The sequence below is a fragment of the Hyperolius riggenbachi genome, chromosome 1, assembly GCF_040937935.1.
Source record: "Hyperolius riggenbachi isolate aHypRig1 chromosome 1, aHypRig1.pri, whole genome shotgun sequence".
Taxonomy (NCBI): domain Eukaryota; kingdom Metazoa; phylum Chordata; class Amphibia; order Anura; family Hyperoliidae; genus Hyperolius; species Hyperolius riggenbachi.
Window position 1 is genome coordinate 146,009,793 of NC_090646.1, and position 27,752 is coordinate 146,037,544.

At 43.2% G+C, this 27,752-nt stretch overlaps 1 protein-coding gene across 3 annotated transcripts in view; it reads left to right on the forward strand.

The window, feature by feature from the left end:
• Nucleotides 1–6,784: 6,784 nt before the first annotated feature.
• Nucleotides 6,785–27,752, forward strand: part of PDLIM3 (PDZ and LIM domain 3) — a 91,269-nt gene continuing 70,301 nt past the window's right edge. Inside the window, exon 1 of one of the 3 annotated variants that reach the window (XM_068278691.1) lies at nt 6,785–6,990. In XM_068278691.1, the coding sequence (XP_068134792.1) occupies nt 6,898–6,990 (93 nt within the window). In that variant the 5' untranslated portion in view covers nt 6,785–6,897. The remainder of the gene's footprint in view (nt 6,991–27,752) is intronic. The other 2 variants (XM_068278690.1, XM_068278689.1) reach the window with 2 other exon arrangements.

Consider the following 27,752-nt stretch of genomic DNA (forward strand, 5'->3'; position numbering starts at 1 on the left):
CCGTATTTATGGATTGCAGTGAGTGGGGTCCCTGCGGAGACCTGACAACCGGTACAACTAGGACGAATTCTGGTGAATTAAAGCGTAATGACACCCAGCATTTCTTCTTTGCTCTTAAAGAATATTTACAGCATATTGTATACTACCAACATTTTATTTTAACTAGAGCAGCATTCAACTAGTTAAACACAGGAATTTCAAGCTCTCTGCATGGAAAGCTGGACACATCTGAACTGGAGATAACATTATCTTGTGTTTACTTAATTGTATCAAGTGAGGAATGTGACACATTCTCTGACTGTGCAGACTCTCCTGAACACAGACAGACACAAGATGAATAAACCAGCTATGAATAAAATGTAAAGGCAGCTCTCAGAGCAAAAAATGTACTTTGGAACTTGTGATTTCTAAATGAATAATAATACGCACAAAAGCAAATATGATAACCGTATGGCATATAAAAAGTAGGAAAACATGTTTTATTGAACATTAGGTCAGAGTTTTATACCGCTTTAAGGTGGGTGATTACAGGTTTGTGGAAATGGTACCACACAGTAATACAGCAATGCTGTGGGGACACAGGGGGAATATGACTAGATTAGCTGTAAGGGCATGATCATTGCTACCTGGAGGAAGGAGGGGTTTCATGGTGAGCATATTGTTGCCATACTTGTTATGGAATAAAACAGAGGTTCCTTGGCCCTGAAGAGGCTGTGCTAGCTAGGAATTCTATAAAAAGTAATTATGCTCTTTCTCAATCAACAAAAAATTTATTGGACAATAAGTTAGGTATACAAATATATATTTAGAAGATAAAAAAAATACATATAACAATATAATTATATTGCAGAATAGATTATAGTATACGCATTGTAAATATAAAAGTTGTAAATTACAAATATAATTATACAATATACCATTGACTTTATTTCAATTCTCTATTCTTCATTCCACTTGCATTTCCCTTCTTCTGCTTATTATATCAAAGGCCCAGTCTGTCACGAGCAAAATCCCAAGATGCATCACCTGGAGTGTCAAGCTAGAAATGCCAATTTCTTTCAAATCAGTATGGACAACCTCTGTGAGAATAAATGATCTTCTCAATAATCAATACTTTAATAAGACAGACAGGAGATTCAATCAGTTAAAGAAGGTGAAGCCATACCTTTAATTGTGCTCTTTCTCATGGTGTCTCTGTGCTTTAGTACAGGGCCTGCAGATCCACCTCAGCAGTTACAGGGGCATTCCTCCCGCGTACATCAAAAAGGGCGCCGGGGAAAAAGGGCGCGGGGTGTAAACGATAAGCGGTAATACCGTTTATAAAAATATTGTGTTGTATTTCGTTTACAAATGTTTTGCAAATGTAGAAATCATTAAATAATGTATATTTTGTACTTCTTGGACAGCACACCTATCTTGCTTCAACGGCTGTGCCAGGTCTAGCCTGTATGGCTGATACAGACTTAATGCAAGCAAAAAAGTGAAAATGACCAGCACTTGCCAATTCTTAAAAAGCAGGGTATTTATTCACAAAGAAAGTGAACAAAAAATAGCCATGACATCTGGACTCCCAGAATGTAACTATAGCTCTTGATAGTAGATATAGCTCTTCTTAGCTGCAAACAGTAGCATGAGGACTTCCTCCAGGATAGGTTACGCCTCCATTGCAGCCCAATTCCAATCACAACGGACTGTCGCCGTTTCGAACGGATAAACCGCTCTTTGTCAAGTGAAAGCATGTCACTATTGCCTGCCTAAACTCTATTTATACCCCTCCCCCCTAGGCTATAGCCAATCGCTACAGAGGTGGACCTGATGGGAAACTGGAAGCAAACTCCAAAGCATCTAATCATATACCTGGATGGGCAAATTTGAAAAGCCGTTAACTGGGAGTGTAGAAAACCTCATGTCTACCAATCACGATTCAAAACGTCATCTTCATGCGTAAAAACGGTCGCATTGGACGCGTCAAAAAATGTCGCATAATTATCACGCAAGCCGCATTGGCATCATACGTACAAATGTATGCATCACCTACATATATGTACGCATGGATAAGATCAATGCCATCTAGTGGCCACATAGAAGAATGCACCTCAAAAAAAAACAAAAACAACCTTTCTGCTTTGCCTTATGCTCTCATTAAATACCAATAGACACATGGATCCTAATATTGGACATCCATACATACCGCCACATTTAGGTTTCATTTCAGGGACAGCAAAGCAGAATAGGATATCCAGGTATTGTTCACCAGATGTGGAGTACTTCCATCCTATCGTCCTAAAAATTAAAAGGAATTTTTTAATGAAAACACTTTATAAAAAGGGGGATGAAGGGGTTCATTAAAAACAAAATGACAAAATTAGTGAAAAAGTATAGAATGGGCTGCAATGTGGCGATCAACCTTTACATTAGTCAATAAAGTCAAATTACAGGTAATAGATCATATTCCCGGTTTAGACCCCGGGGGTGTAAAGTCCCCAATTGTCTGATCCACCATGCTTCAGCCTTAAGAAGTAGTTTTAAACGATCCCCACCTCTCCTTGGTCTATGAATCTGCTGCAATACTTGGAAACGTAATGACGCCACCCCATGTGACCTTTCAGTAAAATGGGCAGAAACCGCCTGTTCCATTCGTTTTTTTCTAATCGCGGATTTGTGGGCAGAGATCCTGTCTTTCACCCTCTGAGTGGTTTGGCCCACATATAATAGCCCACATGGGCACTTTATACAATATACTACAAATTTAGAGTTACAGTCAAAGAAACCTTTAAGTGGGAAATTTCTTCCACTCAGAGGGTGTCGGACAGAGTCACCACCCAAAACATTTCCGCACTGGACACAATCTCTACAGGGGAAAGTTCCCCTCCTTCTCGTGCCTGTGTTATCAACTGAAGGACCCAAATCTGACCTTACTAGCCTGTCCCTAAGTGAGGGTGCCCGTCTGAAGGAGAACAAAGGAGGGTCCCTAAATTCAGGAACCCTCGGAAGTCCCTCCCTCAGAATGGACCATCTTTGCTGTATAATACCCCTGACCTGACTTGAAATCGTGCTGAACCTCGAGATGAAAGGAATCCTACCACTGTTTTCTCTTCTCTTCTTCCCACCCCTCTGGCACCCCCCTCCCACTTTTTTTAGAACCCCTTCCGGATAACCTCTCACCCTAAATCTATTTCTTAGTTCCTCTACCCGTAAATCACATGTAGTTAGATCAGAAACTATTCTCTCGACTCTCAGTATTTGAGATCTAGGTATTGCACTTTTTAGAGATAGTGGATGAAAGGAGTCAAAGTGTAGAGTGGAATTTCTATCTGTTAATTTTCTGAAAAGGTCGGTGACAAACCTTCCTTCTCCACACTTGACCCTAACATCCAAAAAAATCAATACTGGTATTGCTGACGTGTGACGTCAACTTAATAAAAGGATACCTTCCGTGCAAGTCCAGGATAAAGGCATCAAGGCCCGAACGTGGCCCCACCCACAAAAGAAAGACATCATCAATATATCTTACCCACATCCTTGCATGTGCATGAAACAATGGATGCGTATAAACGAACGCCTCTTCATATGCTTCCATAAAGAGGTTCGCATAGCATGGGGCCACGTTTGAGCCCATCGCCGTCCCCCGGACCTGCTCGTAAAAGACATCACCAAAAAGGAAATAATTCATCGTCAGCACTAGCTGTAAGAGAGACATGAGGAAATCACATTGCTGTTTGTCAAAATCAGAACGGGTGTCAAGGACATGTTGTATTACCTCCATTCCCTCCCGGTGGGGAATGGAGGTGTACAAACTCTCCACATCCATGGTGACCATAAGAAAATCACCTTCAGGGTAAGGTTGAGATTTCAATAATTCCAGAAACATGCCCGTATCTCTCACATACGAGGCCTGAATCTGTAAATACGGTTGGAGAACAGCATCGAGAAAGATGGCCAGAGGGGATAACACAGAATCCATCCCGGAGACAATAGGTCTCCCCGGGGGAATCTGTAGATTTTTGTGAATTTTAGGTAAGGTGTAGAACACCGGTGTGATAGGATGTTTTTTTATCAAGAACTTTGCCAGGCCCTCATCAATAATTTCCTTTGAAGTTGCTTCCTGTACTAATCTCCCTATTATTCTTTCAATCCTTGGGAGTGGATCCCTATCAAGTCGTTGATATGTGGAAGTGTCCTCCAAGAGGCACTGCACACTCTTCAAGTAGAAGGACTTGTCCATCACAACTAAGGCTCCCCCCTTGTCCGCCGATTTGATAATTATCTCATCGGCGGACTGTAGGGATTGTAAAGCCAGTTTCTCTGTCTGTGAGAGGTTGTTCTTATAGCCATGACGTCTCCCAAGTTTTACTTCGGCCTCCAATTTGTGGATATCCTCCTTCACACAATCTATAAAGTTCTCAATTGTTGGATTGGACGATGGATTAAAGTCACTTCGATTTTTTAAGCCAAAAGGACCCAAGGATAGAGGGAGTGAGGACTCCGGAGCAGTAGATCCTTGATCTCGAGAAGGGAGATTGGCAAAAAAGTTCTTGAGTCTGATATTCCGAAAAAATCTCGTTAACTCAATGTCCAACTCAAAAAAGTCAGGTAAGAAAGTGGGACAGAACGATAATCCCCTCTTGAGGACTCCTTCTTCTTCCTCAGATAGAGCACGAGAGGAAATATTAATTACCAAATTATCAGTTATTTGGTCTTGCTGCGCAGATTCATACCCTGTGGTGGAATTTTGTTGCTTTCTATGTTTTCTTCCGCCTCTCCTTCTTGGTTTCCATCTCCTGAGGCATCGCTCTGAGACGACTCTGTCGTTTGTAAAAAATCTTCAGAAGAACCTGATCCTGGAACGTCAGGTTTTTTACGAGGTTTCTTTGGTGGTCTGCGTGGTTTTGGTCGATTAGGTCTCGGATTCGGACGGTTTGGCTCACTTGGACCCTTTTTCTGCCATTTATAAACATAACCGTCCACATAATCAGATTCGTCCCGTAGGAATTTAGATCTCTTTGTTTCCTCAATCGCAGACCGATGTTTTTCCAAAGTCTCTTTTCGTTTGCTGTCAAAGGTCTCAAACAGCTCTTTAGATAACAGAGATTTCATTTCTTCCTCCAACAGCATAATCTGTTGGTCCAATTTGGGTAATTCCTGCTTTATACGTTTAATGGTATGAATCATAACGTCAAAGCTAGCCTTGTTCCAGATTTTCTCGATTATAGAGATAAAGGCAGAGTCACCTGCAAAGAGAGTCGGTGCCACATTTGATCTTCCACCTCTCGGGATACGGCGTACTCTGTAGTACTCAGCCAGTGTCCTTGCATGGAGGTCCAAGGCAATTCGGTTTTTTTGTAATCGAATAATTGAACGTTCGATCAATTTAGGATCTTTCTTAGAAAGAAATGTAGTGTCCGTGAGGTAATCACCAACCACTGCTGCAGCATCTTCATCGGTATATGCAAACGTGTCACCATGAGGTTCCACATTAGGGTGCCCGTCCAAACGCCTATCCATGTTTTGTACTTCTTGGACAGCACACCTATCTTGCTTCAACGGCTGTGCCAGGTCTAGCCTGTATGGCTGATACAGACTTAATGCAAGCAAAAAAGTGAAAATGACCAGCACTTGCCAATTCTTAAAAAGCAGGGTATTTATTCACAAAGAAAGTGAACAAAAAATAGCCATGACATCTGGACTCCCAGAATGTAACTATAGCTCTTGATAGTAGATATAGCTCTTCTTAGCTGCAAACAGTAGCATGAGGACTTCCTCCAGGATAGGTTACGCCTCCATTGCAGCCCAATTCCAATCACAACGGACTCAGATTCATAGACCAAGGAGAGGTGGGGATCGTTTAAAACTACTTCTTAAGGCTGAAGCATGGTGGATCAGACAATTGGGGACTGTACACCCCCGGGGTCTAAACCGGGAATATGATCTATTACCTGTAATTTGACTTAAATCATCACAAGCGCAGTTATAAAACATTAAAATTCTCCGGTCGCCATTTGTTAAACGTTAATAATCCCCGACACCCTTTTTTCCTGTTTGGCGCCCATTAAACAATATTTATTATGGGAGTGAATGGCAGCGCCCTTTTTGTCCACTAGCTGCCGGCGCCCATTTTTCCTGTTACCATTCCTCCCTCCCGCCCTGTAGCATTTTTATCTTCTTGGAGAATGCTGCTGAATGAATGAATCCACCTAAGCCAGCACTGCTGTAGCTAGAGAAAAAAGACAGGTGGACAGGAATAAACCATTACAGAAGGTCAGGTTCTGGCCTGCTATATACAGCAAAACACCTGGCACTAAGACAACTCTGCATTCCTGTAACTGCCAGCAGCTATCTAAACAAACCTAACTCAAGCACAGTCTATGTCTGGTTGTTTCTCACACTGTGACAAACGCCATAAATTTAATGTCAAACAAAAGTTTTCCATATTTTTTGGAAGATGTCCAATGCTGCAGTATTCTTATCATTAAAATACTGTATACAGATTATCTGGGCAAAGCCAGTCTGTGACCTATTTGTAGATCACCACCTCTGTAGAACTTTGTGATTAATACCTGTGAGAACACTATGGAAAGACTAAATCCTAAATTATCCTATGTGAAAGGACACAGCATACAAATGTAATAGCTGCCTGCTGTTTTGTCAGAGTTTAGGAATCTCTGTTCTCTGGTTGCTGTCATCCTTTGCTGACTTTCTTCCCCCTCTGCATATTCTCCTCCCCTCTCATTCTCCCCTGTGCATGTCTTCTGGCCAGAGGCTGACGTCAGTCTGAGCAAAGGGATAAAGGGAAGCTCAGAGGCATCAGGGCATCAGGCTGCTTCTGCTGCTACTTGCAGGGGGATAACTTCTCAGGGACTGGAACCAAGTTCATTGCCTTGTCACAAAACTAAGAAAATGCCACAGAATGTGGTCCTGCCTGGACCCGCTCCCTGGGGATTCCGGCTGACCGGGGGCATAGACTTCAACCAGCCGCTGGTCATCTCAAGGGTAAGAGAATTCCAGGAATCTTTCTTTTAAGATAGGTATTATTTGGAGTGATTGTCAACTTTACAGTTATCCATCTCTCTCACTCTCCCTCACATACAATGGATGGATGGATAACGGATGGATGAATGGGTGGACAAGTTAGCCAATTAGTAGTGAATTGCAGTGCAGCAAACTGTTGTGTAAGTGAATTTCACTGCCTGGAAAGCTGCCCTTGGGATGTAAACTATGGTAAACAGTTTTTATATTTTGTTTCTGAAGTACTAAACGCTTGCTGAAATCAAAGCTGCGAGTTTACTTACTGCATTGGGAGTGCTAGTCTGAGATCATTGTAAATGCACCAAATGACTTTCAGCTGTTCTGGCATCTGGAATTCCAGTTTCCAATCTTTCTTCTAAAAGAGGCAAAACAAAGTAAAAAGTTCCTCAACTCATAGCTTAGGAGCTATGGGCCCCAGTGCAAGTTTTACATTGGGCCCCTTCAAGCGCTTGATACATAACAATTAATATGAAGCACCAAGCCCAGCTGAAGTGTAATTGAGGTGTTAGCTGGGGAGGAGAACAGTCTATTAATGCTTACAACTGAATTAATCAATGCACATATAGAGGTGATCACTACCAGGTTAGCGCTAATAAAGCTTTTGAAGGAGGGCCCCTATTGGGCCCCTCTGGTCCAAGGGCCCTATTGCGGTCGCTACCTCTGCATCCCCTATTGCTATGCCATTGCCAGATGGTTACCTGGCCACATGCTCTGACTTCTTATTACTATACTGTACCATGCACTGGCTTTATTAAGGTTTAGGTTATTCTGGTAAATTATGTGTACAGTACTTGTGAATCCAATGACAGATAATGACAGTAGCTATACCTGAGGGCATACTGTACATATGTGTAGTACAGTACATATAGCATCGGATACCCAAGAAACTGATACTGCTGTTCAGCATCTATAATTATTGTATTGTTTATAGTGATGATGGGTAATGTCTGAATGTTTGCTGAACATTACACAGTGCAGTTCATGTATGGCCACCTGTAGCCTGACCACACCATGATGTGAGGTGCCCATAAATGGAACCCGAAGGTCTAGGCCAAAATCCATAAAAGTATCTGACAGGCAGGGTGGTGAATCCAGGGGCTGCATCTGTCCATATGTGCAGGCCGGTTATCATTGTAGCCGGGGTCCAGTCTAAATAAGCAGCTTACAAGTTCACTATTCACATCTGTTTGTGTTGCCAGTTTATTTCCATTTGCCTGCAGTAGTAAAGGCATCTCTGCACCTGCACAATGTTTCATTATCAGCACTGAATCTCTAGCAATACTGCAACCATAGTGTAACGTGTGAAAAGAGAAACCGTAACCAAGAATTGAACTTCATCCCAATCAGTAGCTGATACCCCCTTTCCCATGAGAAATCATTACTTTTTCTCAAACACATGTATGGCTGATATTGTGGAGAAACCCCTCCCACAGTGTGATGTCATGACCATGGTCCTGATAATTGGCTATCTGTGTACCTCGTTGAATTGTTGGCTTTTTCCAACTGCCAAGGAAGCAGTATCACACTGTGCATAGAACTCTCAGTAACGAACAACTGAGATACTGGCAGAACTAAAGATGTCCCCACCTGTGATACATTTCACAATGTAAATTGGGGAGAGGAAAGATTTTCCAGTGGGCAAAATCTAACTCAATGAATTTTATTCATTATGGTATTTTTAACTGCAGTCCATCTTGAAGCAAAAAGTATTACAGAACAGCTGTTGTGAGATTAGAGCAACTGCATTGACTTGTTTTATTTGATGCTTAGGTGGTATGGTCCAAAGGAGGTCACGGGGAAGGGGGCAAACACTGTATTTCCTTCTCTCCCAATGTTCACACCTTTTCCCTTGCTTATCCATGGTGACTCTCACAACTTGGAGGTCAATCTTGCAGGGGTCATAAAACAAGTGTGGACACCATAATCTTCAGACCCAGAAGAAGTGTAGCCACAAAAACACCTGATCTAAAGGATGGACCCCTTTATCGTAGGGAAGTAGTAATTGGGGCCCCTTACAGCTCTCGGCACCCTTGCAGTCACAGGAGCCGCTCCCCTGTAGTTATGTCTTTGTTCTTTACCAATATAAAACAAAGTGCATAAATATTACTTGAAACAAGGCTTCCCTTGGGCACCTTAGAGCAAGGGCCTGGTTCTAGTCTCATCTTCTGCAACCCTTATTCCCACTCCACTAATTTGCAAATAGCAGGCTGGCCATTCATTCAGCTGCTCTGCCACTGAGACAAATGGTCACTAACACAGCAGACTGCTATTTGGGGAAACAGCAGCTACTGTCAGTGCTAGCAGCCATTGACAGGGCAAGTAAGTCCTACTCCTAATGCCGGGAATACACAGCTCGATTCTGAGCCATTTAGATAATTAATTTCAGATAGAAAATTTCCGACATGTCCGATCTCGTGCCTGATTGTTTCCGCACACGATTCTGCATAAAGGACAATGGGAAAAGATAAGAAAAACCAATGGAGGGTGAGAGTCGCCTGCAGAATCAAGCGCAGAAAACGATCGGTCGTGGAATAGAGCGGCAAAATCGACCAGTATATTCCCAGTATTATGCAGCACAACAGTCAATTCAGCATCAACTGCTGTTTCCAAAGATAAATAATTCTAACTCAACTCTAATGTGAAAGAACAAAGTCCCATCACAGTGAAATGCAGGTGGTTTTTCATCAGGTGTAAGAGTGGAGGCGATGTATTCAGTTGTGGCTGAATGGACTAAGATTAGCTGGTTTGGCGCATCAAGCTTTCATGTCTACGGCTACCCTTAATGTTATGGCATCATCCAAGACTAATCTATAATCTATAGAGCATTCTGGGTAATTAGTGCATCTATGTGCTCAACACTAGTATACGGCCTGCTGATTTCTCTGTAATGGTGAAGCCTGGTAGCGGAATACATTTGCCATTTACATAACAGAGCAACATTTCTTACTGTGCATCATCTTTCTTAATTGAGCAGGAGCACAGAGAACAGCTCATCCGACCCCTGATAAAATATCAGCTGCTGTCTGAAGTAAAAGCAAGAAGTCTGAAGTAAGGATTAGCACTTGGTTAACTTATGGATTGAATTCCAAAATGTGGTTGTTGCTTTATATGTTGTGTCTAGTGGTTACCTGCGCCCAGTTATCAAACAGAACCATAACCACTTATCATATGTCTCCCTTATATGTGTGAAAATATCGAGTTACTGAGGAACATTTGACATTCACTGATGATAAGCTCTGGAACATTTACACTGCAAAGAAAATATGGCTTTATAATTCATTCATTATTATTATAATAATTTTTTTTGTAAACCGCAAAAGTGATGGAATGAGAAAATTAGGTAGATACCAAATTAAGTGATTAGCTGAGTATTCTGAGTATCCAAACAGAGGCTGCACCCGAATTGACTACCTGCAATAGATGTGCAGAGCTCCACAATTGTGGACTAAAATACACAACATGCATTCAAAACAGGTACAGCAAAGAGGACCCGTCACCGTCGTGGGGAAGTCTAGTAGGGAATAATTTGTGCACATATTATTTATACTGAAGCTAACGTCCTCCTTTGCTGTACCTGTTTTGAATGCATGTTGTGTATTTTAGTCCACAATTGTGGAGCTCTGCACATCTATTGCAGGTAGTCAATTCGGGTGCAGCCTCTGTTTGGAAGCGCTGCCAATGTCTCCTGCTGTACAAAACTCATGTAAGTATACTTATGGCTAGCTGCATCCATGTGCATCAATTTGCATTCAAATTATAGATTAGGACTAGTACATGATTTGCATCTGATTTGCATTTAAGGCATGTATTTAGCCCACTGGGGCTCTGCATGCCTCTGTTGGTCCACAATTCAGTTGCAGCCTATGAGCGCTGTCATTTGTTTGATGAGTATTCTGAGTTGCTTGTGTGTAGCTAAACCTGGCCAGAAGCATGTGATCTGTTTGATCAGGTGATATATTTCTATGGCTGTAATTTACCGTGATCACTATCTGCAACTTGAAATTATAAGCATGTCAATGACCAGCTATAGAAGAAAATCAAACAGTTGGTCCTGCATCAGGCCTCTTTTCCATGGGCAGCTAAAGGTGGTGAATTCACTGCCTGTCAGCTGCTCTTGTCCACTGGCCGGCACTTGCTAGAGCTTGGAACAGGTGGTGGTGCCCCCCATGTAGTTGCATTACCATGCTCAGACGCAACATAAGACTCTTTTTTTGCTTCCAGGTAACGCCACCGAATATAAAACTTGACACGTGCGGTATTACTAAACGCTGCCGTTCGGCTGCATGTAATTTCACTTGTGGCCGGCAGCTGGGCGGCTGAACTGCTTGACAAATGAGTAGTTCAGCCATCCACGCAAAAGAGGTCTAACTCTCACAGTTTCTCTGCTGGCAAACTTTCTACAATACTAAACAAAAAAGGAAAGTATCTGTATATTTGCACCAGAAACTAAAATAAATAAATATAAGGATATGGATAAAATAGTTTATCCTTATATTTATGTTTTTGGTCCGTACATCCTGATGCTTTCTTTGGGCTTTTTTTGTGTAGCATCTAGAACAGGCATGTGCCACGGGATCCGGAGAAAGCAAAGCCTAGTCATCTACCTACCTGACCAACGTTATATCATAATTCTCCATGAGTCCTGTGCGCATCGTAATACGCAATTACGCATCGTAATGCAGAATTTCGGGGGAATAGCGTAATGAATTTCGTAGTTAATTGTTCCGATTCGTAATTACGCATGAATTTACACGTAGTTTTGCACGCCACGGCAGTGCCCTCTTCAGTGTGCAGCCACACCTTTCTAGTTCTGTACAGGTAGAAAGGCTCTGACACCATCAAGTATGTCAACATTTGTTCATCCAGCCAGACAATTTATTTTCAGAGTATTTTAAAAGTCTCAGGGCAGCATAGATTTCTAAAAGTATCTTTTTAGAAACATTGTTTCTGAGAGGGCAGTTTAAGTGGAGTTTACCTGATTTCCTAAACCAAATACCCTCAGTAATTTACTGTAGGTGACTGTCCTTCTTTAAGACCATTGAGCGACACTGAGAGGCAGTCTGTGCCCTCCTCCTACATTTGTATTTATGCAGTGTTAAAAGGAGGCGTTGCCTTTTTTTACCATTGAAAAATGACATTTACAGTAACCTTATTTTTTTTTTGTATTGCCTTATGCCTACAAAAAGATCTATGATCATATGCATGGTTTATGTCATGGTGGGTCCAGCTACCGTCACCATCCAAAAATAATCTCCTAATCAATAGGAGGCAAAATGGAAAGGTGGGTAGATGGGCTCTTCATTGCAATGAATGGAAAGTCTATCAATCTTCCCCGTGTTTCTCTAGTTGGCAGAAAATTAGGAGACATTCCATGTTATCAGCAAGGGTGCCAACATCTGTGGCTGTAGGACTCCAATTGAGTCCAGGATCGTGATTATGATCTTAGACATTTTGGCTCCCAGGGATTTTAATGTTATACATGTGTTCATTTTTGCAGATGGATACTTTGTTAGTAGAATGGGACCTCATAAACTTGTTTTTTTTCACAATCGTTTCTTTTTATTTGGAAAAGTCTTTAGCAGAGGTCTAGAACTCGCAGAGACATTCAACACATGTTTTATGTATACATGTAAGTGGCCATAGCAGGCAATCTAAAAAAAATTATTTTTGCATGATTATAATGCTGGTCATTTGGCATAAATGCATTTTGTGTCCCTCGCTTTGACCAAGTATCAAATTTGGAGAAGTCAGAGAAAAGTCAGAATAATTGATCCAAGATGGTCATCTTAATGGGTGACGGCCAGAAGATGTTCCAGGCAGGAAGCCAGCAAGTTTTAGAAGAAGGTCAAGAATGGTAGCCTCATTAAATTCATCATGACACTAAAGAAGGTGTAGATAAAGAAATTTGTCATCGGGGTTGGTTGACACTGCTGATGACATTTACTGAGCAATACTATAGGTTCTGCTGTGACAAGCACTAAAACTGTATACCTAAAACAAAGGCGTGAAATGTTTGTGTTCACAATGGCAACCAATGGGATTCCATTCATCTTTCTGGTACAGGATAGAAACCAGCACCAAACACTTAAGCCCCCAGCAAGGAAGGGACTACTCAAAATAGGTTTGATATTACTTATGTATCTCCTTTTTAGTATTTATTCAGTTGCCATGTTCTGAAAACTTGTTTTGTAGATAGGATTAAAAAAAATATCTTCTAGGTGAAAATTTAGGAGAAAAGTTACTTGAATAGGGGCCCTGGAGTATTTGTGCAAGAGTTCGAGTTTCTATCCTCCAATTCTTTTTTTTATATGAGGCTCACTGTAGAAAAATAATCAACCTGCAAAAGTACTTTTTATTCAGTTTGTATACTTCAATATGTTTAACAAAGCTTATACTAAAGGTGCATACACACCTTTGATGGATGTCGCCTGTCGGGGATCAGGAGCTGATCCCTTTAAGCGACATCGCTGGGCTGCACACACATGTATCAGCTGTGTAGCTGATGACACACGCTTGCTATGCGGAGCGGTGATGGAGGGACGACAAGTGGCACATGCATGATTTCATGTGGCAGGCGGGGGATCGGCATAAACAATATGATTGGCGTCGCTAGGGTTGAGTAGATCTGCCCAGCGGATCCCTCGCAGGTTGGGGGTCACCAGCTGCCGTATTCACACCTGATTATCGGCTGAGGCGGTTGTTGTGGGTTGTCGTAGCCGACTTAAGGTCGCATTCACAGTGGTAAGTTGCGGAGCTGTGTTCTAAAATCTTAAAATGCAGCTTACCGTACTGCAATGCTAATCCTATGGGACGTTCACAGTGCGACGTTAGCATCGCATTATAATGTGTAGTGTTATGATAACTCACTGCTTGCAGTGCGTTACCTCTAAACGTTACCAGGTACAGGAAAGCATACTTTTCATTGTCTCTATGCTTTACTGTACCTACTGTATGCAACTGTAACGCAGCTTTTATGTACGTTACCACCTTTTTTTTGCATTGCGTTGTAATGCTGCATTGTGACTTTAATGTCGCATCACAACACAACGCCCCACTGTAAATGGGACCTCAATCAGGCATGTGTACGAGGCTTAAGTCAGTAATAAAATGCACTAATTTCAGTTCTGTTTTGAATCATAAGCATATCTCTCCTTATTTACATTATCAAATGATAAAGGCTTGATTGTTTTGGAGGGAATGACCTCACAATTGACCTTTTATGTCATTAAAACAGTTGGATTTGGATCTTCTCCACCTATGAGCATTTAAAAACCAATTTGTTTTGTTTGTTTGTTTGTTTGTTTTTGGAGGGGGGTGGGGGGTTGTTGCTGTTTTTTATATATTGTGTATACAGGGGCAGTAAGTAAGTTCTCACATTTAATATTTACAAATAATAAAATGTATGCCCTGAATTCCCGTTCAGCATACTAATTATAAACTGGGAGGTATATGATCTGTTGGTACAGTCCATAACAGAAGTTAATAGCCTCTACTAATAAGTGATATGCAGAAATTCACATTAGATCCACCCAGGCGTTAAGTTAATTGGCTTCCCCCTAAATTAGCCCTAGACTACGATACATACATAGACATATGACTATGGTAGGGACTAGATTGTGAGCCTCTCTGAGGGACAGATAGTGGCATGGCAATATACTCTGTGCAGCAGTGCAGAAGATGACGCTGCTATACTAAATAATAATAATCCCTGATTTGCAAACTTCTTCTGGTCAGTGATGCAGCAAGAAACAAAAAAGTAATCAGTCCGGATAAGAATATGGGACCCACCATGCGTTACTTGTTTTTAAACTTGCTGTCTGCAGCATTGTCACTATCTACTACTTAATAAAGCGGAATATAACCCAAAATTTCTTCTTTGCTCTAAAAGATTATTTTGCAGCATATAATATACACAATGTTTTTTTTTAGTAAAACAGCATTCAAAGGGTTACATCACAGGGCTGACTCTTTCTTCTGCAGGGAGAACCAGCATCCAAACTGCTGTTTTGTGTACACATTCTTTACTTGATACATTTACAGTGGGTTGCAAAAGTATACATTTTGTCACATTACTGCCACAAACATGCATCAATTTTATTGGAATTCCACATGAAAGACCAATACAAAGTGGTGTACATGTGAGAAGTGGATCGAAAATCATACATCATTCCAAACATTTTTTACAAATAAATAACTGCAAAGTGGTGTGTGCGTAATTATTTAGCCCCCTTAGTCAATACTTTGTAGAACCACCTTTTGCTGAAATTATAGCTGCCAGTCTTTTAGGTTATGTCTCTACCAGCTTTGCACATCTAGAGACTGAAATCCTTGCCCATTCTTCTTTGCAAAACAGCTCCAGCTCAGTCAGATTAGATGGACAGCGTTTGTGAACAGCAGTTTCCAGATCTTGCCACAGATTCTCGATTGGATTTAGATCTGGACTTTGACTGGGCCATTCTAACACATAGATATGTTTTGTTTTAAACCATTCCATTGTTGCCCTGGCTTTATGTTTAGGGTCATTGTCCTACTGGAAGATGAACCTCCGCCCCAGTCTCAAGTCTTTTGCAGTCTCTGAGAGGTTTTCTTCCAAGTTTGCCCTGTATTTGGCTCCACCCATCCTCCCATCAACTCTGACCAGCTTCCCTGTCCCTGCTGAAGAGATGCACCCCCCGAGCATGATGCTGCCACCACCATATTTGACAGTGGGAATGGTATGTTCAGAGTGATGTGCGGTGTTAGTTTTACGCCACACATAGCGTTTTGCATTTTGGCCAAAAGTTCCATTTTGGTCTCATCTGACCAGAGCACCTTCTTCCACATGGTTGCTGTGTCCCCCACATGGCTTGTGGCAAACTGCAAACAGGACTTATGCTTTCTGTTAACAATGCCTTTCTTCTTGCCACTCTTCCATAAAGGCCAACTTTGTACAGTGCATGACTAATAGTTGTCCTATGGACCAGAGCCGGCCTTTGGGGGGGGCAAGTGGGGCAATCGCCCCAGGCCCCGCGCTTGAAGAGGCCCCGCGCACCGCCACTCAGAGCCGGCCTAATTTAATATTCAGAGTCTGCTGCGCGGGCGGCCACCGCCGGCGATGGCTCACTGACCCGATGCGCTTCCTGTATGTGTGGAGCGCATCGGCATCCTTTCCCTCCTCTGCTGCCCGGCTGCTGGGTGCGCTCTGCGGTGACGTCACGAATGACGTCATATGCATGCGCAGAGAGAGCTCTCCCCGCGGCAGCCCGACCTGAAGAGCCGACCAGGACTGAGCGAGCAGGAGCCACTGTCTGCAGCAGCAGCCGCCGGACCTGGACGGAGGCCAGGCAGAGCAAATACCGGTCCGACTCCTGTACCAGGTGGGAGGATTATTTGTGGGGCCGTTAGCTAATTAGTAAATTTGGGCGGGACACTGGGGCTGGGGGATCATTATTATTGTATACTAGCTACATACTGGGCACTATGCTAGCTATATACTGGGCACTATACTTGCTATATACTGGGCACTATGCTAGCTATATACTGGGCACTATGCTAGCTATATACTGGACACTATGCTAGCTATATACTGGGCACTATACTCACTATATACTGGGCACTATACTCGCTATATACTGGGCACTATACTCGCTATATACTGGGCACTATGCTATCTATATATTGGGCATAATACTAGCTATATACTGTGCACTATACTTGCTATATACTGGACACTATGCTAGCTATATACTGGACACTATGCTAGCTATATACTGGACACTATGCTAGCTATATACTGGACACTATGCTAGCTATATACTGGACACTATGCTAGCTATATACTGGACACTATGCTAGCTATATACTGGGCACTATGCTAGCTATATACTGGGCACTATACTAGCTATATACTGGACACTATGCTAGCTATATACTGGGCACTATACTAGCTATATACTGGACACTATGCTAGCTATATACTGGACACTATGCTTGCTATATACTGGGCACTATACTAGCTATATACTGGACACTATGCTAGCTATATACTGGGCACTATACTAGCTATATACTGGACACTATGCTAGCTATATACTGGACACTATGCTAGCTATATACTGGGCACTATACTAGCTATATACTGGACACTATACTTGCTATATACTGGACACTATGCTAGCTATATACTGGACACTATGCTAGCTATATACTGGACACTATACTAGCTATATACTGGACACTATACTAGCTATATACTGGACACTATGCTAGCTATATACTGGGCACTATACTAGCTATATACTGGGCACTATACTAGCTATATACTGGGCACTATGCTAGCTATATACTGGGCACTATACTCGCTATATACTGGGCACTATACTCGCTATATACTGGGCACTATGCTATCTATATACTGGGCATAATACTAGCTATATACTGTGCACTATACTTGCTATATACTGGACACTATGCTAGCTATATACTGGACACTATGCTAGCTATATACTGGACACTATGCTAGCTATATACTGGGCACTATGCTAGCTACATACTGGGCACTATGCTAGCTATATACTGGACACTATGCTAGCTATATACTGGGCACTATACTAGCTATATACTGGACACTATGCTAGCTATATACTGGACACTATGCTAGCTATATACTGGGCACTATGCTAGCTATATATACTGGACACTATGCTAGCTATATACTGGGCACTATGCTAGCTACATACTGGGCACTATGCTAGCTATATACTGGACACTATGCTAGCTATATACTGGGCACTATACTAGCTATATACTGGACACTATGCTAGCTATATACTGGACACTATGCTAGCTATATACTGGGCACTATGCTAGCTATATACTGGACACTATGCTAGCTATATACTGGGCACTATGCTAGCTATATACTGGACACTATGCTAGCTATATACTGGACACTATGCTAGCTATATACTGGGCACTATACTAGCTATATACTGGACACTATGCTAGCTATATACTGGACACTATGCTAGCTATATACTGGACACTATACTAGCTATATACTGGACACTATGCTAGCTATATACTGGACACTAGCTAGCACTATACTAGCTATATACTGGACACTATGCTAGCTATATACTGGACACTATGCTAGCTATATACTGGGCACTATGCTAGCTATATACTGGGCACTATACTAGCTATATACTGGGCACTATGCTAGCTATATACTGGGCACTATGCTAGCTATATACTGGGCACTATACTCGCTATATACTGGGCACTATACTCGCTATATACTGGACACTATGCTAGCTATATACTGGACACTAGCTAGCACTATACTAGCTATATACTGGACACTATGCTAGCTATATACTGGACACTAGCTAGCACTATACTAGCTATATACTGGACACTATGCTAGCTATATACTGGACACTATGCTAGCTATATACTGGGCACTATGCTAGCTATATACTGGACACTATGCTAGCTATATACTGGACAATATGCTAGCTATATACTGGGCACTATGCTAGCTATATACTGGGCACTATGCTAGCTATATACTATACACTATACTAGATATATACTGGGCACTATACTAGCTATATACTGGGCACTATACTGGGCACTATACTAGCTCTATACCGGGCACTATACTAGCTCTATACCGGGCACTATACTAGCTCTATACTGGGCTCTATACTGAGCACTATACTAGCACTTATGGCTCTAGGCCCCGCATGTGACACTCGCCCCAGGCCCCGCATACTCTAAGGCCGCCTCTGCTATGGACAGATTCCCCCACCTGAGCTGTAGATCTCTGCAGCTCATCCAGAGTCACCATGGGCCTCTTGATTGCATTTCTGATCTGTGCTCTCCTTGTTCGGCCTGTGAGGTTAGGTGGACGGCCTTGTCTTGGTAGGTTTACAGTTGTGCCATACTCCTTCCATTTCTGAATGATCGCTTGAACAGTGCTCCTTGGGATGTTCAAGGCTTTGGAAATCTTTTTGTAGCCTAAGCCTGCTTTAAATTTCTCAATAACTTGATCCCTGACCTGTCTTGTGTGTTCTTTGGACTTCATGGTGGTGTTGCTCCCAATATTCTCTTAGACAACCTCTGAGGCCCTCACAGAGCAGCTGTATTTGTACTTACATTAGATTACACACAGGTGTACTCTATTTAGTCATTAGCACTCATCAGGCAATGTCTATAGGCAACTTACTGCACTCAGATCAAAGGGGGCCGAATAATTATGCACACACCACTTTGCAGTTATTTATTTGTAAAAAATGTTTGTAATCATGTATGATTTTCGTTCCACTTCTCATGTGTACACCACTTTGTGTTGGTCTTTCATGTGGAATTCCAATAAAATTCATTCATGTTTGTGGCAGTAATATGACAAAATGTGGAAAACTTCAAGGGGGCCGAATACTTTTGCAACCCACTGTATGCAAACATTCTCTGGCTGTGCAGGACTTCAGCTGATGAGTGCTAGGGTGAAACACAGGTCAGAAATCACTGGTGGCAGCATTCACAACAGAATTACAACAGTTATGAATAAAATGCACCAGCAGCTTTAAAAATAAATTAACTGAAGTTTGGGAAGTTATAATGTCTAAATGAATATTAATACTTGTGCACAAAAGCAAATATGATAATTGTATGGGCTATAAAAAGTAGGAAAACACATTTTTGTTGAAAATTTTTTCAGTTTTAAACCACTTTAATCCAGAAATGTTACTGTACTTATGGCTAGTTTTAATGATTAACCAGTAGACCAAAAAATGAAACTGAATCTGCCGTAAATGGCTGTTTAGTATACTGAAAGAGCAAAGCAGATCTTAAAGTGCTCAGAAATCTAGCTCGGCTTACACCTTTCAGTATGCAGATAGCATTTCACAAACAGGGTTTGCCTCATGGGGTATCGGGTGCAATGTTCCTGCTGAAGCGGGATGCCCTTGTCACGGGAACGAGGTGATGTTATCACAGATCTGAACAACTGCACAGAAGGGGTCATCTGTCTGTGTGCACCTGCTATGCAGCTGACAAGCTCTCACTCTTAAATCTTCTCCAGACTGATGCAACCTGCCTGCTCTTTGCCAAGCTAAGAATAGCAACAGGAAACCAAATGGAAGGCCATTTCGCCCTAAATGAAAGCTATTCCTGCAGCAAATAGAGATTACGTGTATAAACAATTAAGATGTTTGTATGTGAGCAGAGCACACGCTCCCAGCTGGGGAGGCTGTCACATATACAGTAGGTAAACTTCACACATAAGTAGTGTCTATGCTGCCAATTGTTCGAAGTACAAGCACTGTTGCTGTACATAATAGATGAACAGGTGGCTAATATGGTCAGATGTAGTGGATTGAGCTGTATTACTTCCATCCATTGGATCTCTTGTGATCAGTTATTTTCTATGTTTGATACTGTCATTTTCCCCGTGCCTAAATATCGAAGTGCTAAAAACCTGGTAACATCAAACACTGATTTCTTCTTGTATCCATCCCCCACTAGTGGAAACACACAATGCATTCTTTTTACATTTCTTTTCAATTCAAGAATTTCAATCAATTTGTGTGATTGATTGTAACATTTGAAAAATCTGACCAATGTATCACTTTTTCCTTATTTATGAAATAAATGACTGAAAATAAATCAAGACATTGACAATCTTGACAATCTATTCTATTCCAGAAAAATAAACCACTCCCAATCTACTTATATTGAAGAACAAAAACCAGGAAACTTAATTTCAATTTTTTTGTACAACTGATTGTTTTTACTGTAAAAAATTGGATCATTTTATTGTATCACATGTGGCAACCCTAAGTGAGACAAATATAGCAATTATAGGTAACATTCACTGATTGGGCTTGATTCACTAAGACAAATAGCATGCCTGTTCAAAGTTAACACACCTTATCAGAGTAGCATAGCAAACTTATGCCTGCTAATTGGCAATAACAAGCACTCCACTCGTCCTGTCCTGAGCCCCTGCGTGTTCGTAGCACTCGCTATGCTACTCGGATAAGGCGTGTTAACTTTGATAAGGCGTGCTATTTGTCTTAGTAAGTGAATCAAGCCCATTGAGTACTGAGCGATGGTAATATATTACTTATTCCAACAGGAAAGGCTGCTGGACGCACTTAAAACTTTTATTAATTTGCATATGTAAAATCGAAATAGATGAGACAGACAACGAAACAAACAAATATAAATATATAGACAGAGCTTGTGTCCATACTACGACGTATAGAAGTCTGTGTGCTAGGACATGTAAGGGCTATTTCAGAGGGGGAGGGATAGATATATATTCTATCTCTTCTTTAGGTTGAGAGCAGAACAGTAAAAACTGGCTCTCTGGTTAGATCACTCAGGCCCTGTTCACAGTGGTCAGTTACGTTGCAGAATAAATCTGCATTACAACTCGCTGCCCATACAATGCTATGGGCCTGCTCACAGTACTGCGTTGTAACTGATCGTATTATTCTAACTCGCTGCATGCAGGCTTTGTATTAACCACTTATGCAATTCTTGGCAGTATATCTACGCCCCGCTGGAATTCAGTTCTTGCCCAGGGGCGTAGATATATGTCTATTGCCGCGAATGGCCGCCGCTCGCTCCCGCGCTCTCTCCCGCACTCTCTCCCGCATGGGAACTTGTCGGTTAGAGGAGAGATCAATCAATGGAAACGCAGAGGGTATATCAGAAACAGAACAGAACCTACTGAATGGGAGGCAGCGAAGCAGATTCGTTCAAACAGAAATTTGGATTCGTTTTCACTGGTCCGTTTAGCAGAGAATTGCCAGTGTGAACCAGCCCTAAGAGGCAGGAAGGAATAGAAACTGAGCCTAGGAGACCAATAAATGCGCAGCTGGTTAATTTACCGGTGGTTATAGCAAGATGTTTGGAAAGGAGATTTATACACCTCTGTAGGAATTAAACATAAGATCTTTACACTGTAAAAATGATCAATAGTAGTAGTTTATTACAACAACTGTAGTATCTACAGCCTGAGGTTACATCGCCAATGACTGTGTTCCCTCTGCTTCCTCCTCTCTAGTAAACGTTGGTGTGCTGCAGACACACAGTCGCTACCCATAATGCTTTCTGGGAAGAGGTATTGTCCATGACCCTTGCCCTCCCCCTGCAATGTCGGTGCATGGGATTGTAATGTAGGGAGATGGGTGTGGTCCTTTGTGTCCACCTTATGGAATGTGTATGAATAAAGGTGGCCATACACTGGCCCGATTCCCGGCCGTTTCGACAGCAGATTCGATCCTGGGATCGAATCTGCTGCCAATCGTTCGCGGTAAACGCCGCCGACGATCCGATTTCCTCCCGAAATCGGATCGGTCCGTCGATCGCGCCGTGCGGGAAATTACCCTCGATCGCCCGCGGGTAAAGTGCGCGTCGCTAGCGGCGGCCGATCCGATGAAAAATACATTACCTGATGCGGGCTCCCGGGCGTCTTCTCCGCATCTTCTCAGCGCTGCACCCGCTCCATCCCGGCGCTTCCTGGGTCACTGCAGTGACCAGGAAGTTCTAATAGAGGGCGCTCTATTTGAACTTCCTGGTCACGGAGTGACACAGGAAGCGCCGAGATGGAGCAAGAACAGAGCGGTGCAGCGTGGAGAAGATGCCCGGGAGCCAGCGTCAGGTAATGTATGCGCGGGGGGAGGACAGGCGGCAGGAGCAGCTGAACAGATTGTGATCGGTTTCAGGCTGAAATCGATTCACAATCTGTTTGCAGTAAAGGCAGCCATACGATCCCTATCTGATCAGATTCGATCAGATAGGGATCTGTCAGCTGGTCGATCTGATGGCACATCGACCAGTGTATGGCTGCCTTAAGCCTTGCGGTTCCCAGAAAAAATAAGACTGCAGGCGTTATACCAACAAATGATGCATATTTGTAATAGGCTTGTACTATATTTCTGCTTTGTAGGGGGTGGCAGAAGCAGGGGTCTCTTTTTCCAAAATTCGTGGAATTCTGCTTTTCCTCGTGTCTTATGCCTACAAATGATCAATTTTGACTGAAAACTCATAAGGGCAGGCTTTCTCCTATTGTATTAGCAGCATTGCAGCATACTGTCCTAGCTATATGTACACTGTACAGGTCTGCTATAAAGCTCCATAATATCTGTGCATCCCTTGTTTGCCCATGTAACTTGTTTGTACTGTTTATCTGTACAGTGCAGCAGAAGATGTTCTATGAAATAATGATATAATAATTATACATACATCTCATTATAGATATATCTATCAGTACGGTTGACCCCACAAATGAACAATGTATATACCTGCATTTCTGATTTTTGTTTATTTCTACTGACAATTGTTATACTGATTACTTGAAAGAATGCCCTTTGTTAAGGGATTAATCAAAAAAGCTGTAAGTTTTATATGCACTTTTACTCAATAAAATACTTTGAAACTAAATTTGCGAATGCGAACCCCAGACTTATCCAGAGTTGGATCCAGTGTTGTAGAAAACCCCCCTGAACAATCATTTAACTTTCCCCCACCTCTGTCGGGGTTGGGATGGAACCTCCACTTGCAATGAATACAGGGATCTGATACATGGTACAACACACTCTATAAGGTGGGACCAGGACATTCCATGACATCATGTTTGAGTTGATATATGCCTGGAGATATCAGGCTTAATCACCTTTATGTAATGTTTCCAGAATTAGATGGGTTTATTTTTAATTGCGTGATTTATTTTGTGGAAATAATATAAATATTTATTTTCCATAGCTGTTAGTGCCTTGTGAGGTCATCTCTAGCATAAGGTAGAATTACAACTGACACGTAACAGACAAAGTTCATTATTTCAACTGGATTACTAAAGCCTTGTCAGTGTGTCATTATGAATTTCACTTAACTTGTGATATATTAATGCATCTTGTGTGGAACATATCATCATTTTCATTAATCATTTTCTTATTACCTGGCTGGCCAGGTGTGCATAACAGTATTCCTATCCCAGTGCCAGGGACTGCTTACCTAAGAAAGCAACTAGTCTGTGAGCCATCCAAACTTCTCCTCCTGTCCAGTCATCACACACATAAGGTACGAAACAGAAGTTTGCCTTCAGAAACAGAAGGCATTTACAATTATGTTGGAGTAAACTCTGAGATGTCTCCCACAATGCATCACTGCTGAATATGCAAATTATCCATTTATGTCTTTGAAAGCTAAACACACCTCCAGAACCGCTGGATTGCAATGATGTGTCCGTTTTTTAATTGTACAGAGCCACATTAATCCAACATACATACAGACTGTTTCAGACTGGTTGGTCTTCATCACTGCATGGCATGGATTAACTACTTAACCACTTCCCGACCGCCGTATAGACAATTGGCGGCCGGGAAGTGGGCGGCCGGGAAGTGGACCCCGCAAGGACCGCCGTATTGACAAATGGCGGCGGTCCTTGTAGGGGCATGGGCGGCGCGATCGCGTCATTCGTGACGGATCGGCCGCCGGGACTGGCTCTGCCCACCTCACACTGTAACCCGCCGGCCGTTCGGAAGCGCCGGCGGGTTACTAGAACCCGGATCGCCGCATACAAAGTGTATAATACACTTTGTAATGTTTACAAAGTGTATTATACAGGCTGCCTCCTGCCCTGGTGGTCCTAGTGTCCGAGGGACCACCAGGGCAGGCTGCAGCCACCCTATGTCGCACCCAAGCACACTGATTTCCCCCCCCCTGCCCCAGATCGCCCACAGCACCCCTCAGACCCCCCCCCCCCTCCCCTGCCCACCCCCCAGACCCCTGTTTGCACCCAATCACCCCCCTAATCACCCATCAATCACTCCCTGTCACTATCTGTCAACGCTATTTTTTTCTTTATCCCCCCCCCTGCCCCCTCCTGATCATCCCCCCCCACCCCTCAGATTCTCCCCAGACCCCCCCCCCCATGTGTACTGTATGCATCTATCCCCCTGATCACCTGTCAATCACCTGTCAATCACCCATCAATCACCCCCTGTCACTGCCACCCATCAATCAGCCCCTAACCTGCCCCTTGCGGGCAATCTGATCACCCACCCACACCAATAGATCGCCCGCAGATCCGATGTCAGATCACCTCCCAAGTGCAGTGTTTATCACCCCCTATCACCACCACCTGTCACCACCTGTCACTGTTACCCATCAGATCAGACCCTAATCTGCCCCTTGCGGGCACCCAATCACCCGCCTACACGATCAGATTGCCCTCAGACCCTCCCTTATCAATTTGCCAGTGCAATATTTACATCTGTTCTTCCTTGTAATAACCCACTGATCACCTGTCAATCACCCATCAATCACCCCCGTCACTTCCACCCATCAATCACCCCCTGTCACTGCCACCCATCAATCAGCCCCTAACGTCCCCTTTGCGGGCAATCTGATCACCCACCCACACCAATAGATCGCCCACAGATCCGACGTCAGATCACCTCCCAAGTGCAGTGTTTACATCTGTTCTCTACCCTAAACACCCACTAATTACCCATCAATCACCCATCAATCACCCCCTATCACCACCTGTCACTGTTACCAGAGCCGGGACAAGGTCCTCCAGCACCCAAGGCTGAGACACCAAAGTGCGCCCCCCATCCCTCCCACCCCTGCCATCACACACTGATTGCTATTAGACTAAGAGGCGCCACAGGGCCCACAACCTCCCCAACACCTTAATATCTAGTTATCTGGCTTGCAGTCACTGCCATGTATGCCCTTTTCTTATTTATTTCTGCTTCAAACACAATTAGGAATGCAGCTGAATGAATTCTGCGCCCCCTCCTACACTGCGCCCTGAGGCTGGAGCCTCTCCAGCCTATGCCTCGGCCCGGGCCTGTTTGGAAAGCAAAGATCAGCTGGTCTTGGAGAGAGCTCCGAGGTAATTGTAGCCATGAAGTTGAGTCCTCAATTCGTTTTACAGCCCACTAGTGATGCACCTTCAATTGAGTGAAGAACTGTTCCAAGGGCGCCTCGTCTATGAGCAGCAGAACTTATAGAGGCCCTGACTTCATGGCTAGGAGGTGGCCACGGTTGGTTCCTTGTAGCCTTATGCAATTCCCAGGATCAGTTCCAGTAAATGGAACTGTGAATTGTCACTGTAGGGTAAAAAAAGATGATTAGTGATCCAAACATTAAGAGTCTTTTGGTTAATCCAACTGAAGAAAAGTAAAACTTTTTGAGCAGTAGGATTGTAAGCCCACCCACCACGTCACGGTAGACTCTTTTAGGGTGGGTCCCTACACTACACTATGCTAGCCTACTCTGAATGGTGCTAGTCACCCTAATAGTGCTACACTAGTTAATATGCTTTTAAGCAATACCACCCCTATCCTCTCCTAACACTACCCCTTCCTCCTAACACTAGCCTATCCCTCTACTAACACTAACCTTCCCCCTTTCTAGACCTAACACTAGCCGTCTCCTCTCCTAACACTAGCCTTCTCCTCTCTTAACACTAACCTCCCTCACACCTCTCCTAACACTAGCCTTCTCCTCTCTTAACACTAGCCCTCCCCTCTCCTAACACTAACCTCTCCCCTCTCTACACCTAACACTAGCCTTCCCCTCTCCTAACACTAACCTCTCCCCTCTCTACACCTAACAAAAGCCTTCCCCTGTCCTGACACTAATCTCCCTTCTCTCCACTCTTAACACTTGACTTTCCCTCTACTAACACTAACCTATCCACTCTATACTCCTAAAACTAACCTCCACCCTCTCCTCTCCTTACACTAACCTCCCCCTCTCTACTTCTAATACTAGCCTTCCCTTTTCCTAACAATAACCTCCCCCATCCACTCTTAACACTAGCCTTCTCCTCTCCTAACTCTAACCTCCCTCCTTTCTACACCTAACACTAGACTTGTTCTTTCCTAATAATAACCTCCCATCTTTACCCAGTACCCGCCCCCCTCCACTCCTAACACTGGACTTCCCTTCCCCTCTCCTAACACTAACCTCTTCCTCTCTACACCTAACACTAGCCATCCCATCTCCTAACACTAACCTGCCCCTATTTCTTCTCCTAAAACTAACCTCCACCCTCTTCTCTCCTAACACTAACCTCCCCCCTCTCTACTTCTAACACTAGCCTTACCTTCTCCTAACACTAACCTCCCCCATCCACTCTTAATACTAGCCTTCTTCTCTCCTAACACTAACCTTCCCCTTCTCCAGTCCTAGCACTAGTCTTTCCCTCTTTTAACAATAACCCCTCCCCCCACTCCTAACACTAGCCTTCCCCTCTCCTGACACTTACCTTTCCACTCCTAACAATTACCTCCCCCTCTCCACTCCTAACACTAGTTTTCCCCTCTCCTAACACTAACCTACCCCCTCCCTACTCCTAAAACTAACCTCCACCCTCTCCTCTCCTTACACTAACCACCCCCTCTCTACTTCTAATACTAGCCTTACCTTTTCCTAACACTTATCTCCCCATCCACTCTTAACACTAGCCTTCTCCTCTCCTAACACTGACCCCCCCTCTCTACACCTAACACTAGCCATCCCTTCTCCTAACACTAACCTACCCCCATTTCTACTCCTAAAGCTAACCTCCACCCTCTCCTCTCCTAACACTAACCTGCCCCTCTCTACACTACAACCCTAGCCTTAACACTATCCTTCTCTACTAACACTAACCTTCCCATTCACCACTCCTAGCACTAGCCTTTCCCTCTCTTAACACTAACCCCCCCCCCCCTCCA